The 19,767-nt window shown below is 35.3% G+C and overlaps 1 protein-coding gene across 1 annotated transcript; it reads right to left on the bottom strand.

The window, feature by feature from the left end:
- Window positions 1-5,656: 5,656 nt before the first annotated feature.
- Window positions 5,657-18,536, bottom strand: LOC134657145 (alpha-tocopherol transfer protein-like). The gene is made up of 6 exons (XM_063512696.1): window positions 18,323-18,536; window positions 14,582-14,735; window positions 8,876-8,996; window positions 8,275-8,409; window positions 7,490-7,703; window positions 5,657-5,799 (listed from the first exon to the last, which is right to left on the bottom strand). Exons 1-6 carry the CDS (start codon window positions 18,498-18,500, stop codon window positions 5,657-5,659), a joined length of 945 nt encoding a protein of 314 aa, XP_063368766.1. The 5' UTR covers window positions 18,501-18,536.
- Between the last annotated feature and the right edge of the window lie 1,231 nt (window positions 18,537-19,767).

Raw genomic sequence — 19,767 nt, 5'->3', positions numbered from 1 at the left:
AGTTTTTTTTTTTAAATTTGGGTTTTTTTATGTTATTTCTACTCAGAATCACGAGCTCTTTCTATCCTCATAGGAGAAAAAAAGTGTCCTAAGGTTTTTATTTCCATTACGTCACCATTTTTCATAGACTTTGTATGGCGGTCGCGGAATGGAAAGATCGAAAAATGTATGAAAATTTTGGGACACTTTTTTTCTCCTATTAGGATAGAAAGAGCTCGTGATTCTGAGTAGAAATAACATAAAAAATCCCAAATTTGAAAATAAAGTGTAGGGGACAATAAAAAAAACGGCCTTGAGCTCCAATAAGGATTAAGGACATTAACGTTTCTAGCTCTTTGATATAGCTCTTAAGAGTTAGTCCTTAAAAGTCCGCAGCAAGCTCAGGCGAATTTCACGGGCGCCAAACGGAGTTTTGTTCTCATTTTAAAACTACGTGTTGGATTGTAATGAAACTTTACACATACGATACCATGAGGTATATCTATGCCTGTAGTTAGATTAGAGAAATAGCCCTAGCTTATAAAACAAACCAAACAGAGCAAAAACAAGTTTTGTATGAAAAACTTAAATTCGCCTTTTTGTATTTTTTTTACAATGGTGTCTGGAGCTACATAAACTAATTACAGACATATATTATATTAACCTTACCTTATCTTATTGTAAAGACAAAGTTTCAAAGCATTCTTTTTATTTAAAAAGCTTCTAATTACTGTAAATCTCAACAAAAAATTTTGTTTGTTGTTCTTACTAAGGATTTTCTTTAATATTAGTATTTTTTGCGTAGGGATTTTTAACATTTTTTATTTAATAGTCACCTCAGCAGCTTCTAGCTTAAAAACAGTGACCAAAATTGCACCATAAGACCGGAACTATGAGAATCCATTATTTTAAAACCGCGGAACTCTGGAACTCCGTGATATTGAGTTTCCAGGACACCGAGATTTTAGGATCTCGGGACTCTATAGTTAATTTTACTTTGATGGCTCCTCTATACGATGGGCCAACGCAGGCTACTCCAAGGGACGCATTTATGCGTTAGAGGGAGCAAGTGATATTGCTATCTCATTTTACCGCATGGCTGCGTCCCTTGGAGTGGCCGGCGTTGGCCCATCGTGTAGAGGAGCCATGAGGCTAATAATGTCGATGGTTTTTGGTTCACAGTACCTACGGCACCAACAGTTTGGCACTGACATTAAACACTAGCGTGAACGTAACTTATACATATACATACTTATATGTCAGTTTTGACACTGTGAGTGAATCAATGGTACGGGTACAGGTCGCGAGTGTGGCGACTCGAGTCTTGTAATTTACTTGAAGCAAAAATTAACAACACTATTTGTCGATGATGTCTTTTTTTAACTGTCTTAGTTTCATAATGACTAGGTATGTCGACTTCGTACTAACAACAAATCTTATACCTGGCCTGAACGGCTACCATCAGTTTGGCACTGACTTAAACGCCATCGAGAACGTAATTTACTTTCTATGCATCTCGCTCGTACTCGCATATTAGTGCGAGCGAGATGTATAGAAAGTAAATTACGTTCTCGATAGCGTATATGTCAGGTTTGACACTGTCAGTGACTCATGGTACGGGCTCTGGGGGCCTATACAAGATGACATACGTACATCGAGAAATGCCAAACGAAAAAAAAAATGTATCGGGATGACAGATACTTAGAAAAATCGCGCGACTATTTCCATACAAACTATTTAGGTTTCGATTGGGGTCTATTATTTAACTTTGCCTAGGTCCCCAGTTCAATAGGCTGGTGGACCTTATATTTTTGCAATCAAGTGTACGAATTGTCAATTCAAAGTGTCATCTTCCACGTGAAATCCTATTTACCTACAACGTCCTTTTTAACCTCCATCTCATTTAAGTATTCTGTGTAATTAAATGTATTTTCTTTCTTTCTATAAAGATTTCCACCTCCTTATATGCCTAAAGGACGACTAAAGGACGCCTGCTTTTAGTCGCTGCAATGTTGAATAAGTATCTTTCGAATGTTCGTTAATCACCAGGGGCCTTACCATGATGTCCTTATTGCGATTTTGTTTAAGACCTAAACTGAATCGCAATAAGGACATCATGGTAAGGCCCCAGAAGCTGTAATAACACTTTTGCCTATGTACGAATTCAGATACTGATATGTAAAGAATAATCATAATTAACGTTGCTTATCATGAACAGAGGCACAACTCAAAATTAAATGCTAGCATTTAAAACTCTTTTACTGGTAAGAGACTGGTTAACATCTTTTACTGGTAAGATTAATCAAATGCCAGTTCATGATAAGCAATTACGTAAAACAATCTAGGTACAGTCGCCATCAGATATATCGCAGCAGCCAAGGCCTTCACAAATATCTGAACATGCCTTTAAATTTCTGTATGTGAAGTAAAATGTACATTAGTACACTTTATAAGAAAACAGTGTGCCTCTCTCTTAATCAGCTGGGATGGCTTCTCTGTGTATGATAGACTCTGTACTGTGTCTGCATTGGGCCCCATACATTCCACGACTCTTCTCTTGCCGCACAGACTCTAAGGACCCTGACCGATTTTTTACCGTACTAAAAAAATAAAATTGTCAATATATTTTACTTTTAAATTGTATTTTACCAAAATAAACAGCCAACCACATTTAATCATTAGCCCTTTCAGACCCATCTAAATACAATTGCGGGTTTAATTTTATTATAGTTAATGTATATGTCAATTAGGTATAATGTCAATTTTACACAATCGTGTGACTAGACATCGTTTTAATTTTAAAAAACAAAATAGATTTCCTTGTCTCGTCCTCGATTTTCAGAGCCCGTACCATGAGTCATCAGTGTAAAGAACTAAATTTGCATAAACAATGCAGCTGAATATTTAACGTAAATTTTACAAGAATCAGTATGTACATGTTGAGAGGAAAACATAGCTGATACAATATTATATACTCACATGTTTTTTTTTACAGTCATTGACAAATTATTATTGAATACAGGATGAGATAAAATAATATTATGTTGACAAAGTAAGTACCGACATATTTTTGAGAATATTTTTCTTACGAATATTTTTCAAAATATATTTAAACATTAAAACTACAATAATTTAACTAGGGAACGGGTACCTAATGATTCTCCGAGAAACTTTTAGCAGATTATCGATTCGCCGACAACGATTCGCCGAACATCGTTTCGCAGAGTCATTTATTTGTAATTTTACCTGATCTAAAAATGTATCATATTTACCTACTATTTTAAACTTAAATTTTGACTTTTGCTTTTCTACTATTTTTCAATTTTGACCTCAATATTATTTAGACACGGAAATCAGCTTTTTTTATATTAATTGTAATTTTTAAATGTATCCTAATTTTAAATTTTAAGTCTTTCGTCTTGACCTCAATTTTAATTTTAAACGTTTTCCAATTTTAATTCGACATGTAAATAAGCTTTGTTTTAATTTTCGATTGATTGTATATATAATTTTAAGTTTAAGTGTAAGTGTATAATTTATTTGACATATAAATTGGCTTTATGAATAAACGAGTATGAGTATGAGTATAACTTTTGGTCGACCAACGTTACGTAGACTCTTGGTTCACATACAGTTCAGTTCGCTTCTGTGTAAATTAGCATAACTATTATTGGACGATTTCCATTTCGCAGAGTAATCGTTTCGTTTAAGCAATGTTTAGTCGAATAACGTTTCACATTTTACATATAAGTCGTTATTTTCAAAACAAAAGGATGATATAAAATATTATCAGTTTTAAAATAAATGCGTTAAGTATATGTTTACAAAATACCTGAGTTACAAAGCAGTTAGCGAATATGTAGTGTCAGACTCGTGGTAAGGCTACAATTGCACTACATCAAATTGGTGGATTTGGAAGGAAATGCTTGAGTTACTTTAGAACAGTGTTTTTCAAAGTGTGCGTCGCGACCCCCAGGGGGGTCGCGGCACTTGTCCAAGGGGGTCGCGAAGTTCAGCTTTGAGAGAAACTTATGGAAAGTAATTTCATTTTTTAAACTTAAAAATATCTAATCCTTTTAAATTTAAATTTAAAGTTTAGTTTAGTACATATTAATAAAACAAATCATTATTAGAGTTTAGAAAATACCGAAATCATAATACACATGCCTTTAAAAATTGAGGAGTTCCGTCAATTCCTCATGGATTCCAACATCAGATCAGAACCAAAATTATTATGGTATTACCTCGAAGGTAACTTCTTTCAAACAAAAAAAGAATTACTCAAATCGGAACGGAACTAGATAATTAAATGTATCTAAAACCATGTTTATCAGACTCAAACTAAAAGTTGTTGTAAAGGTTAGTCATGTCCTAGTATAGTCATAAATAATAGAGAAGTTCAGCTAGTCAATATTAATGCCAAATGAACATTCGACCTATTGTGTTTCGACCAATGGTTTCTCGGGTAATTATGACAGTTACTAAATGATTATTCTACGAATAGTAAATATGCGTATCCATGTTCTGCTTATTGACTACACTCGCAAACGACTATTATGCGTAATGAGATTCGGCCAATCGTTACTCTGCCAAACAACCCGTCGGCGAATCGTTGTCGGCGAAACAAAAATCGGCGTAATTTTTCTCGGAATATCAATAGGGCACCCTAGGAAACAAATCAAATAATTTTTATGATTTTTTTTAATTGTGTTTTTAAGTAGTCACAAGCTATACATATGTATAAATTATAAACTGAAAAATTTATAACATACATTAAAGAAAAACTTGGTGGATTTTGTCCCTTATTTTAGTGCATGAATTATAGATATAATTCTATGATTTAATTAAATCATTACTATCTGCACAATATACTTCTTTAGTTTGATACACAAACGAAATAGTTTGTTAAAAATTATCAATAATTATGCCGTAGTAAAAAATTGTCAACGAATTTTTGGACCCACTTGTATCGTATACCTAACTTTTAAGAAGTTTTCGACGGTATACAATTATTATTCATATCAGCAAAACTTAAAAATAGTTTTTTTTTATAAATTTCACAAATTTTTGTCGAATTGTTTGTTTATACAATGTGAGCGACGATAGTATTTTCATTCACTACTTTTGTCTTGTCCTTCCTTTTCTCTGTACCCCTGAGCCCGTACCATGAGTCACTGACAGTGTCAAAACTGACATATACGCAATCGAGAACGTAATTTACTTTCTATACATCTCGCTCGTACTCGCATATTAGTTTATGTCAGTGCCAAACTGATGGTAGCCGTACTGTACCCCTAGTGTAAATTTCATTCGATAGCATGACGTACGCGTTTACGTTAAGTCTCATTTTGTATGGGGTTTTGAGTTTCCAAAATGTCCCGTTGGCGCGCTGTTCAAAATCCCACACAAAATGAGAATAAACGCAAACGCGTAAGTCCGTCACGCTATCGAATTAAATTTACACTAGTGACTACCACCAGTTTGGCACTAACATAAACGATAGCAAGAACGTAACTTACTTTCTATGCATCTCGCTCGTACTCGCATATTAGTGCGATCGAGATGTATAGAAAGTAAATTAAGTATACGTTAGCGTACAGACTCTATGTCAGTTTTGACACTGTCAGTGACACTTGGTACGGGTATAGGGGTTCTGGACCCCTGACATAATTTTGATTCAATCAACGCTCAAACTTCTAAAAGACCCAGTCATTGCCATTTCATCATCTTTCGGCTTCTTCCTCAGGTCAACAGTTGCGCTCTGAGTTTCCTTCATGTATTCCAAGTGCTCCTTTGAACTAAGTTCTTGAAGGAAGTCCTCTGAAAAATGGGAAAATGTAAGATTATGTTAAAAATAACTTGTAGCGAATAATAGGAGAAAGTTAACTTAATTATATTAGAACTTAACTTTTTAGAATGGTACCTATATCATTAGTCATCACTACTGTATTTAAAAACATGACATGTTGTTTTTAATTCTAAATATTAAGTATTGCAAAAACATCGAGTAAAGTATGGGCCCGATTCGGATTTTGAAATAGACATCTGTTAGATATCTTTTAGACATCGCCAAGATACGATAACGATATGTTTAAGATCTAACCTGTCAAATTTGACATTTGCGCGATTCTGAAGATACTCTTGAACGATTTCAGCAATATATGGCTTAGAGATCCAATTCACATCTAATAGATATCTAACTCCATGTAACGTAAAAGTGACATTGGTTGCTCGAATTGCGTTGAAAAAGAGAACTAGTTGAAATCTAAACTATAACGTATCTAGAATGGATCTAGTACGTGTCGTCTCTTGTGAATATCTTGAAGTTCGAATACGGCAGTAAGTCTTTGTTTAGGTATCCTTAACGCTATTTACTCACATTTTTGCAGAAAAAAAGTTACGACTGTCAAACGTTTGCTCTAAGTACAAATACTACTTTTCTTAATATGATGTTTAAAACTACGAGTATTTAAGTAGACAACAGTTTGGTGGTCTTTGCAATTATAAATTAATTATTCTGGACTATACCACAGAATAAATAATAGTACTAAGTACAGAAGACTCACTCTCTAACAAAACGCGTCTGTTACGATCAGCACAGATATGGCCGCTAGGTGGCGACAGCGCCACGCGCGGCTTATGGCTTTCCCCAAAATTGGGGCCGAACGGATGTACTTTTAGCTACCTGTAGCAAAGCGACGAAATCGCGGAGTGAGACACGCCTGACTATACGTGAAAAAGGTGTTTTTAGGGTTCCGTAGCCAAATGGCAAAAAACGGAACCCTTATAGATTCGTCATGTCTGTCTGTCTGTCCGTCTGTCCTGACACTTCCAAAGTTGTAAAATGTGTGTGTGTCCCCCCCCTGTAACTTCTAAAATAACAGAATGATAAAACTAAAAAAAATATATGATGTACATTACCATGTAAACTTCCACCGAAAATTGGTTTGAACGAGATCTAGTAAGTAGTTTTTTTTTAATACGTCATAAATCGCCTAAATACGGAACCCTTCATGGGCGAGTCCGACTCGCACTTGGCCGCTTTTTTTTTCTTTTATCACCGACTGTAGGTACTTTTTTTAAGAGTCACTTACTACTCATTGAGACGATATAATTTATCTGTGTTTAACTGTAACGTAATAAGAGCGAGTCACATATTTTTACAGCCTTTATTGTGTGAAAAATAGTTGAACGACTGTACAGTCACCACACACACCACACGAATGTTACGCCACTTAGGGTCCTAGCTAAATTGGTTTATCCAGAAATACACTATGGAATATCCAATTTAGCTAGAACCCTAAATGGCGCAACAATCACGGAGCGTGACTGTACAGTCAGCAGCAATAGTTGCTAAGCGGGCAAGTTGTTCAAAATAATCTTGACGCGACTTTATTGTTAAGAGTATAAGAGCGCGTCAAGGTAATTTTAAACACCTTGCCCGCTTAGCTTTTTCTGGTGCTGACTGTACACCAATGTAAACAAGAGCCAAACGACTCAAAATACCTACCCATCATTTCACTCAAAGGCACAGCATCACCACCATAGTCAGCAGGCAAGATCTTCTTAGGGATGAAGTCATAAAGGCTCTCATAGTTTCTGTGTACGTGAATCCGGTTGCCGACTTTCTTGCTCAATACTTGTTTCAAAAGCATAATCAGAGTATCGGACACCTTCGACGTTGTTACTAGGTGGATACCTTGAATACGCATGCCGTATCCTTCCTGTAATAAGATAATTTATTATTAATTCCTTAACAAAAAAGTTGTAACATCTGTGTAATAAATAACTAAAAAATGTTATGAGACAGTCTTAAACAGATCAGAGAGCCTAGTTTTAATCGTGTGTCGATAGATGGCAGTAAATTTAATATGACCAAAAAATTTACTATGACAGTTACTAGTATAGAGGGTTACTATAACCCTCTATACTATCTATTCTCTTTGCCCAAACAAAGCAATGGGTAATAGCCAACATTTTTGTATTAGGTATTTTTCAATTATCATTCACGACTACGAAAAACTAAAGCAGGTAGAAGTAAAATATACGGACGCCCTGAGTAAAAACTGGTATGTGACGTTGACGACTAAAATGTAAAAAAAACGAAAAAAAAAAAAAAATTCGACCTATTTTGTGTAAAAATTCGACCTTTGCCGCTGTGGCCCGGTGGCCGAATGGCACAGGCACCTGCCGCGATAGCAGAGGACGCTGGTTCGATTCCAGCCTGGGGCACTGGAGGCCTTGGTCACTTTTTCTTAGTATATGACATTTATTTAAAGTTTAAAATGTACTTACCATATACAAATTAAGCATTTGCTGCATTTGGGCGGGACTGAGAAGAGCAAGCAAATCCAACAGGTTTACATCCTGGTAGTCCAACACAACTATATATCCGCTGGCGTAATCGTGCATTTTGCAATATTCACACACCTAAACAGATAAATAGAAAATATAATCAAATAATTAAAGTAAAATTTCGCTATTGAAGCGCTGGTGGCCTAGCGGTAAGAGCGTGCAACTTGCAATCTGGAGGTCACAGCTTCAAACCCCGGCTCGTACCAATGAGTTTTTAGAAACTTATGTACGAAATATCATTTGATGTTTACCAGTCGCTTTTCGGTGAAGGAAAACATCGTGAGGACACCGGACTAATCCCAATAAGGCCTAGTTTACCCTCTGGGTTGGAAGGTCAGATGGCAGTCGCTTTCGTAAAAACTAGTGCCTACGCCAATTCCTGGGATTAGTTGCCTAGCGAACCTGAGGCTCCCATGAGCCGTGGCCAAAATGCCGGGACAACGCGAGGAAGAAGAATTAAAGTAATATTGCATTGTTGCCGAATATTCGTGAAATCTCTATAAAATATCGTTAAAAGACTGAAAAATATTTAAATACTTACAATGATTGAAAACTTTATGTAAGTCAAGACTAGATCAGCCTGCAATGGTACGTTGCTATTTATTTTAAATAGATTTACTCTGGAGTAGTCCTCGGTCACTTCTGGCAGAACTAAGCTATTACTAAAAAAAGAAAACATGTTTTACATTAGCATAACTTGACATCGGCCCATTTAGACGATGCAAGAACCGCATGCGAGTTTCATTACATTACGAGTTTTGATTGGCCGGTTGAATGGGACGTAACCAACAGTCCGCAATGTAACTAAAAACGCATGCGAGTTCGCGCGCCGTCTAACCTCCTAAGTCCCTGCGTACAATTTTTTTACATATTCCAAAAAATATTTTGATCTTTCATTGAGTAACTAAGGGTTTCAAATTAAAAAAACAAACAAATTCTTCTGGGTCTCAGGAGGCTAAATCAGCCCTAAGGGGGCGGGGGGGGGGGGGGGGCTGTTGGTATATTACAAAAATCCAAGTCTACCTTCCATTCATTCATTCATTGTATAAATGCATTCACTCACTCAATCTGTCATTCGTTCAATATGATTACTATTGCTTCACTTGAATACAGAACGTTGAACAGTCAACACGTATTTTTACTTTGCCGACCCTACCTATACCTATAGGTTATGGGCCCAGGCCACGTAGTTGTTAAAATTCCGTTTTAAAATTACGTTCTAATATAAATACGTAACAATGGATCAACGAGCAAAAAGAAATATTCAACCGTTTAATGGAGACCGTTATAGCACGTGGAAGTTTCGAATCAAATCACTTTTAGCTGAACTTCAAGTGGCGTCCGTTATAGAAGCACCGGTTCCCGAAAACCCTGACGCCGTATGGAATCGAAAGAATCTCATCGCTAAAGGTACAATTGTGGAATATTTGGGTGACGCATTTTTAAATTTCGCCCAAGATACGGATTCCGCAAAAACCGTTATTGACAATCTCGATAAAATATATGAACGGCGAAGCTTGGCTACACAATTGGCGTTACGTAAGCAGTTGTTAAATTTAAAATTGCAACCTGACGTGAATCTGATCCAGCACTTCACAAATTTTGATAGTTTAATCACTGAATTGATTTCCGCTGGCGCCAAACTCGAGGAAATGGATAAAATATCTCATTTATTACTTACGCTACCTGCTGCTTACGATGGCGTTATTACTGCTTTGGAGACTCTCGGCGAAGATAGTTTAAACCTATCATTTGTTAAAACGCGCCTTTTGGATCAAGAGGTTAAAATCAAGAACGAGACAGTTACCGGATTAAAAGTACTTCATGCGGCAAGTGACAAATTCTCAACTCACATCCCATTTCACAAAAGGAAGAGACACATGGATCACACATCGAGCTACGTCCCCGATTACAAAAAGAAGAAACCTAATTACTATCATCAGTTCAAGACAAATCAACAACCTAGAAATTCATCGCATCATTTATCTAAAATGTATTGTGATTTTTGTGGACGACGTAATCACTTCAAACAAGATTGCCGTTACTTCAAGAAATCGCAAGGAAACAGCAATGGCGGCGGCGGCGGCAGCAGCGCGCAGCAGCCGCAGCAAAACATCGCCCACGCTGCTGTACCGGAACAAAACAATGAGGACAGTTTCGCTTTTATGTTCTCGCAATGTAAGTTACCAAAACCTAATCATAACAGTAATGAAATTATTTTTCTTTTAGATTCTGGAGCCACGGACCACGTCGTAAACACACAGGACCTTTTCTCATCATATACTCAATTTACCTCGCCCCTGAAAATAAATATAGCTAAAACTGGAGCATTCATACAGTCAATAGGACGAGGTCGCATTGATGTCACCACCGACATGGGAATACAAGGTTCCCTCGAAGAGGTTTTATATTCACCGGAGGTTGCCGATAATTTACTGTCAGTAAGTCGAATGCAAAAAGCAGGTATGGAAATTGTTTTTAATAAGGAAGGCGTACGTATTTATCAAAATAATAAGTGCATTATGTCTGGCATAACTTGCAATAACCTGTCTAAGATAACACTTGCTATTAATTTGCAAAAGGCGTTGAGTGTAAATGTAAACAGAAATTCAAATTTATACAATTTATGGCATAAAAGGCTTGGTCATATACATAAACAGAAGTTCATTAGTCTTAAAAATATGATTGATGATTATTCTGTAATTGATAAAATAATTCCACCTACCGATGAGTTGTGTGAGCCATGCATTTTAGGTAAACAATCTCGACTGCCTTTTGCAAAGTCAAAACCAGAACGCACAAACAACAGGCCCTTATTTATAGTTCACAGTGATGTATGTGGCCCTATAACTCCCACTACAGTTGATGATAAAAATTATTTTGTTAATTTTATCGATGATTATACTCATTACACAGTTACCTACTTATTGCATTCGAAATCTGAAGTCTTAAAATGTTTTCAAGATTATGTTGCTAAAAGCGAAAATCTATTTAATTGTAAGGTAGTTAATTTATATTGCGATAATGGCCGAGAGTATCTGTCAAACGAGTTCAAAGATTATTGTGTAAATAAGGGAATAACGTATCATTTAACTGTGCCTTACACACCTGTCCAAAATGCAGTATCTGAACGCATGAATCGTACGTTAACCGAAATGGCTAGAACCATGGTTACAAGTGCGAAATTAGGTAAACAGTTTTGGGGTGAAGCCGTGTTGACATCAACCTATTTAATAAACAGGCTACCCACTAAAGCGCTAATTGGCAAAACCCCGTACGAAATGTGGCATGGTATAAAACCGAAAATAAGTCACTTGAGGGTATTCGGTTCCACTGCATATGTTCATAATAAAACTAGAAAGACCAAATTTGACGAAAAATCATTTAAATCAATTTTAATTGGTTATGTGCCTAATGGTTATAAATTATTTAACACTGAAAATAATCAGTTTTTAATTGCCAGAGATGTATTGTTTGACGAGTCAAATTTTGGTGAATCTAGGTCAATATGCAGTGATGACATTCCTAATAAAATCAGCAAGCCGAACAATGAGTCGGTGGAGTTGATCAAGCCAATATGCAGCAATAATGAAATTCCCGCCAAAATCAACAAGCCAAATGATTCGGTGGAGTTGACAGGCAATACACAAAGTGACATAAATAACAAGTCACTAAATGACAACAATGAACAGTCTTTACAACGTGACGTTAGCAACAAGTCACTTGACACCGAACCCGGTTGTTTACGACGTAGCGATAGAATTCGTAATCTACCCCCTAAAAATTACGAATTAATGAATGACCCAGATTTAGCAGTTTTGTCGCTATGTTCTAAACAACAGTTGCCATTACCGGTGCAATTCAATGATATTTTCAATCGGCCAGATACTAATGAGTGGTTAAGTGCAATAAAAAGTGAAATTGATTCATTACGTAGCAATCAAACTTGGTGTCTTGTGGATAAACCTAGCGGTGTAAATATTGTAAGTAGCAAATGGGTTTTTACTATTAAAAATAACGAGTTAGGTGAACCGATACGGTATAAGGCCCGATTAGTAGCGCGAGGTTTTAGTCAACAGTATTTAGAAGATTATGACGAAACGTTTGCCCCAGTTGCGCGGATTACTACGTTTAGAATGATTTTAGCATTCGCGAATCAAAATGATTTACTTGTCCATCATATGGACGTGAAGACTGCATTTTTGAATGGCGTTTTAAAGGAGGACATTTATATGCAGGTGCCAGAAGGTATTTCTTCTAAGTCTAATCAAGTATGTAAATTAAATAAAACACTGTATGGCTTAAAACAGTCTTCACGATGCTGGTACGAACGTTTCGATCAGGCGATTAAGGGCATGGGTTTCGAAAGCTCGAAAGTTGACCCATGTTTGTACATATTGAATAAAAATTCGATTGATTTGAATGTGTATATAGTTTTATATGTTGATGATTTATTAATAGTAACTAAAAGTGTACAAACAATGCAACAACTTAAGAACTGTTTAATGAAACAGTTTCAGATGACCGATTTAAATGATATTAAATTGTTCCTTGGCATACGAATTGAAAGAACCAAAGATAAAATAACTTTGGACCAATCAACATATCTACAAAATGTTTTAAACAAATTTTCCATGAGTGATTGCAATCCCTCAAAATCACCTTTCCCAAATAAGTTAAACTATGACGCATTGAATAGTGATGTACAATACAATGCACCCAGTAGACAAGTCATAGGTTGCCTAATGTACGCAATGCTTTGTACGCGTCCTGATCTGTGCGCGGCGGTTAATATTCTAAGTAGATTTCAAAGTAAAGGCAATGAGGAGTTATGGAAATGTTTAAAGCATCTTTTAAGATATGTGAAAGGAACTTTAAACCTTAAATTGACTTATCATAAATGTGATTATAAACAGCTAATGACTGGTTATGCGGACTCTGATTGGGGAGGCGATGAAACTGATAGAAAAAGTACAACAGGATATTTATTTCAAATGTTCGATAATTGTACAATTTCGTGGTGCACACGTAAACAAAATACAGTAGCCGTTTCCTCAACAGAAGCCGAATATATGGGTCTATTTGAAGCTGTAAAAGAGGCTATATGGATAAAATCGTTACTTATTAGTGTACACATAAAAGTAACTAAGCCTATACTTATTTATGAAGACAACAATAGTTGCATTAGCATTGCTAATAATCCCACAAATCACAAAAAGTCAAAGCATATTGATATAAAATATCATTTTACCCGTGAACAAATAAACAACAATGTAATAATGCTAGAACATATTTCCACAGGAAACCAACTAGCAGATATATTCACGAAGGCGATTCCAATGACAAAGTTTCATGAACTAAGAGTAAAATTGAATTTAATTTGATTCTATTATAATTGCATAATATAAATGTAAAATGATTGTATAAACTAACAATGTAAAATGATTAAAATGCAATGTTAAGCTTGTATAACAATACTCTTAATTTTGATTAAAAATAGTTTGATTAGAGTGTATATTAAATGTATAAAATACTTGAATTTTTGAGGGGGACTGTTGGTATATTACAAAAATCCAAGTCTACCTTCCATTCATTCATTCATTGTATAAATGCATTCACTCACTCAATCTGTCATTCGTTCAATATGATTACTATTGCTTCACTTGAATACAGAACGTTGAACAGTCAACACGTATTTTTACTTTGCCGACCCTACCTATACCTATAGGGGCTTTAGCTATATCCAAATCTAGCAATGTGCCATTTTATTTACTTTTAGAATTTTGAATGCAAATTATTTACAATTCATATTGACACATGACATTAACTTGACTTTACATTCGATCAAAGAAGTATATTAGAGCCCGTACCATGAGTCACTGACAGTGTCAAAACTGACATATACGTAATCGAGAACGTAATTTACTTTCTATACATCTCGCTCGCGCTAATATGCGAGTACGAGCGAGATGCATAGAAAGTAAATTACGTTCTCAATGGCGTTTATGTCAGTGCCAAACTGATGGTAGCCGTACAGGAACATTCTATGCTCGGATCTACTTGCTAGGGTTGAAACATGCAGATTCTTGCACTAATTTTTAACAAACTGTATCACACAAACGGTTAGAAATATTAACATGATTAATCAGTAAAAAATAAGGTACGTAGCCAAAACAATTCCCCGTTTGCATAACGGTTCCTCAGTTTGTTCCACCCGATAAATTATTTTATACATGCATGTACTTACAATGTTTTAAAATCTTCTTTAAAGGAGTTGATGTCGATGGCTGTGAAAAAATGGGGCCAGATCGTCCTATATGTGCATAGCTTGTCAAATCGCGATTTAGCACGCTCCACGGAACCTTTGGTAGTTATTAAAAGTAACTCTAAATAGGCATCACCTGTAAAAAATAGTAAACCTAAGAATGGAGTATTTAAAACTCTTCGATACTGGTTTCAAATTTCGTAATTTTAGCGCCTAGTTCTACAAAAAAAATCATTTGCTGTACCTACCCATAATTCTTAGTAAATATCCCAACAAAATCGTACATAAAATCAACTTATTCTATTAAGTTCAGCTTACATAACGTCGGATAGTTCAAAAAAATCGGAATACCGGTTTTTTAAGGGGGCATTGGAACCATTGACGTCAGAAAACTAGTCTCTAGATTATGAATGTTTAAGCAGTTTTATTAAAATTTGTTACGAAATGTTTTCTATGCTAAGTAGACCAGGATCTCTAGAAGAGTGTCGTATGCATAATTGTTAGACCGCAGTTTGACTTCTGATCCTTGTAGCGGTGCTCCCAGGCTACAAGGAACTCGATGTTGCCGGGCTGAAAAGTGGTGCCGTTTCCACCACCAGCCCCTTGAATTTCCCCCTTACAATTCTCATCCATTCGCCCTCGAAAAAATTGAACTTTTTTCACAAATAGGACTATGTGGATCTAGATCTTAGCGTATTGGCACTACCTAATTAAGATTGGTATTAATTGATAGTACGTTTATTTACCTTTACAATGACATATTTAAAGTTTACACAAAATATTATCCTTTTGTGTGTAAGATATTTAAAAAAACATGAAAATAATTGCTTGAAGGGTGGCGCGTTATGCCCATTTCTAAAGGGTCTCTGTTATGGTAAAAATGGCCTGAAAATGGTCAGTATCATACTTATGCACTTAACAGATGTTAGGTAAAGTTGTATTTAATGCACGTTTCATAACTCAAGCCAGAAAATTATCATCAATAATAGAAACTACTGGAACTATACCAGTTAAAATGGTGCACTAGTACTAATAAGAGTTGGGTCGTGTAATTATGTTTATGGTATGTGAATTCAGTCGTTTTGGCATTTATCAGGTTATTCAGTGATCTAAATAAATTCAAAATAACATTTCAAAATGCTAAAAAAAGGTTCCTATGATGCACATTTCTTACGGGACTCTGTTTTACAAACATACATAACACCGGCCCTTCAAACTTGTATTTGCAACTTTTTTTTTAAGTCCAAAACTTAACTAAATAATATTTTATGCAAACACAAAATATGTAATTATAAAGGTAATTAAACGTACTTTCAATTGATATCAATCTTAATTAGGTAGTGAAAATACACTAAGAGCCTAGCCCCACCGAAGTTCTATTTGTGAAAACGGTGTAATTTTTTCGATAGCGAATGTATGAGAATTGTAACGGGGAAATTCAAAGGGCTGGTGGTGGAAACGGCACCACTTTTCAGCCCGGCAACATCGAGTTCCTTGTAGCCTGGGAGCACCTCTACAAGGATCAGAAGTCAAACTGCGGTCTAACAATTATGCATACGACACTCTTCTAGAGATCCTGGTCTAAAGTCAGCGTCACATGGCAATCAAATTGTCATTCGGATGACGTCTGCAGCAGCGTTCATGTTGTTATGTTGTTGCGGAGATGAAGCCAGCGGTGCAACTGTCAATCTTGAAAATATGAACCACGGATTAAAAGTTGTAATAGCGAGAGTACATAATGTGACATTTACATCAACGCAACGCAGTATTGTTACAACAGTAATGCTGCTGCAGTCGTTATCCGCATTTCACCTTTTATGTTGGCTGATTTGCTGACAATAAACTACCTTTCATTTCTCATGATCTGAAAGAACCCTCTATGATACTCGAATTTAAAATCCTCCTCCTCCTCCTCCTCTATGGTACGTTTCTGCACTATAGTTCGTTTTTTTTTAGCATTAGAAATAAGGTAAACAATCTTGATGTGTCTTTTAATTGAAAAACACATTTTAAAAATAAGTTACGGTAAATATGTAACAATTATAAATCTAATACGATCTTTTATAGTCTTCTGCTGTCATAAGTAATAGTTATTGATTTTTAAAAAGTGTTTTTTAATTAAAAGACATGTCAACATCGCTTACCTTCTTTCAAGTTCTTTCTAATGCAAAAAAAAACGAACTATAGAGCATTTTACGTTCCAAGTAGGATTTTTGTAAGATTTAAACGATAAGCAATTGAAACTTGGATTTAAATGGATTTGTTATACAATTTCCTGTCTGATATTTAACTCCCCATTCCGTAAATAACTATACTTTTGCATGTATTGTTAACTGAAAGTATCCTCAAGAAATACTAATAAAAATGTATACTTAGTTAGTCTTGTTTTTAAAAAACAAAAATGCGTTTTACTTTCCTCGTATTCGAAATGAAAAGTAGAGTGTTTAACTCGGGTGAAAGGCATCATTTCATCCCTTGGTTAACAACAATCTACTATTTAAGTATATACTTATTTACCATCAAGTAAAATAAGTGTTCCGTGAACAAATTATTGTACGGAACACTAAAAATTATTCTTCAAATTGACCTTGTCGCCATTTTACCACGAGACATTGGAACGTGTTGAAATTATCGTCGATCTAGCCGGTTATACTAATTCGTTTTCATTTCTCGATTTTATAATGTGAGGCCTTCTACCAATTTGAAGTTCGTAGGTTACCGGATCCAGTTGCGAATGTTTATGGGGTTTAACGAAAAGGTCGATATTTTAATAGTAGTTTATGTGACTGCTACATAATGAGAGGCATTAAAATACGAGTGTGGGTTTAAGAAACGAACCTTAGTGAGTCACACGAGTGTTTTAATGCCTAATTATGTAGAGTTACATACACTACTTTATCTAAACACATACTTAAAACTAATTAAAAGATAAACTGTACTTTAAATGGCGGTGAATGAAAACTTTTTTCACTCATGTCACGCATCCGTAGTTTATTTAATTCCTAGACAAACGAATGAAGTCCCTATTCTCATGTCACTCGAGATCAAATATCGTGCGGTTTATATTAACAAAACATACTAAATTGACGTTTCGAATCGATAACTATTTTAATATCTATGGAAACTAGAATAGAGACCCACTTGAGTTTTAACTGCTGTTCCAAATTTAAACTCATAACGTTACAAAAAATCTGTAATGTAATAACATTAAACTTAACCACAGATAGGAAAGTGCTCATAGTAAAATTGGTTGTAATAAAGCCGGTCATTTCCTACGGTTTCTGAACGCTAATGCGTGCTAGTGCTCTATAATTAGAGCACTAATGACACGTGTGTAGATAAAATTAATTAATGCTATTACATTGTAGTGTTGTTTGCATGTTACATACATAAGTAAAGAAAGTTTTCATACATGCTTAAAGTACCTAATTTATAACGAAAAAATTAATCAAGTGTCTAAACGGTTACGTTCATGAGATACTTTAGTTTAAAAAGTTCAATAAATTGATGGAAATTTGAACTAGTATCTTTCAGTACAAATACCATATAAAATTAGACTAGGTATATTAGTATACTTAGGCATAAAATATTAGTGATTTTTAAACTAAAAAAATATTTTTGTACAAACGCGGGAACCTCAAATAATGGTCCGACTAGAAAACATATGCATCGGGGCTCGTATACGTATTCGGTTACTTAATTTAAAATCAATCATTAACTTACTAAAATCTGTCTTATTGAAATGATCCTGCTTTTCCAGCCATTCTCTCAGCAACTCTATCGCTTCCTTAACTCTTCCAGGTTTCTCCAAATTGAAAAGTTTCCGTACTTCAAACAGTTGGTCGTGTCTAAATTTCAAGAAGCCCGTCTTCGGTAATTCTTCAATCACCGTCACACCCATGGTGGCAAATGAAGTCAATCCGCTTGCCTCCTATCGCTAAACTTACTAAAAGCAGACTGACAGCGCCTTATCAACGTTTGAAATATAAATTACAACGCGGTGGCTAGTAAAAGTATTCATCACATTTGCATATTAAACGTATACAAGGCTCCACGAAACTAGTGGAGCTATTGAATTTTGTTATTTCGATTATTATTATTATTATTTGTTAGCCTGTTGTGTCCCACTGCTGGGCAAAGGCCTCCCTCTCTTTCTTCCACGCGTCTCGTTCTAGGGCAATATTAGGCCAATCTTCCAATATTAGTATTTCAAATTAGTATTATTTTTTTATCGATTAAGGATAATGATTTTTATTTTTATTGTATTTAACAATAAAAATAAAAATCATTATCCTTAATCGATAAAAAAATAATACTAATTTACCTCAAAAAAGTCGAAACAAATGAGACCTCCAACTGTTGGAGAAATAGACGTGGAAGATCATTTAATTAAATTACCTGGTAAAAAGGTCTCATTTGTTTCGACTTTTTTGAGGTAAATTAGTATTATTTTTATGAATATTTAGAAATAGATTAATTTTAGATATATTTAGGATTCTTAGTTTTAATTTAGTTTTAGCATTTTATTTCATAAAATATCTTCTTCTAATATTATAATCGTGAAAGTAGCTCTGTCCGTTACCTGTATGGAGATAGTTTGAGGCCCGGGTAAGGACATAGCCCAGAAGAGGATATTTTTAAACGATCATCATCGTCATCATCATCATTTCACACAGACCAAGTAACATGAGGAATCTATTAGGCACATACGATTATTACTGGTTCCATAGAGTGGCAAGGGTAAGACATTTGCACCATTCCACTAACCCAGGGTTAACTGGTTAAAACTGGAGTTACCATGGTTACCAGAACATATTGACATTGGGTTAACGGTTTAACTGCTTATCCCTGGGTTAGTGGGATGCTGCAAGTAGGCCTAAGAGGAAATGCGACAACGTTATTTTTATTTGTACTGCTGCTAAAAAAGGCGGGATGATTAAGTACTAATAAATACCAAGTTTCCATTTTATTACAGAGCTACTTTTGTTATTTTTCTTCTTAGTCTTATATTATTGTCAGAATAGCCGTGGCCCGTGGCCATTTATTATTTTTTCTACTCCCGTACTTTTATTTGTCATTTAAAGGGTCGTGCACACACCTTTAAAACCCTACCTTATAGTTGTCAAGATAATTCTTTAGTCTATTCCCCAAAAAAGAATTTGTGCTTA

Source organism: Cydia amplana, chromosome 19, assembly GCF_948474715.1.
Source record: "Cydia amplana chromosome 19, ilCydAmpl1.1, whole genome shotgun sequence".
Taxonomy (NCBI): Eukaryota; Metazoa; Arthropoda; class Insecta; order Lepidoptera; family Tortricidae; genus Cydia; species Cydia amplana.
The sequence above is the reverse complement of the archived record's forward strand: the minus strand, read 5'-3'. Positions and strand labels throughout refer to the sequence as shown.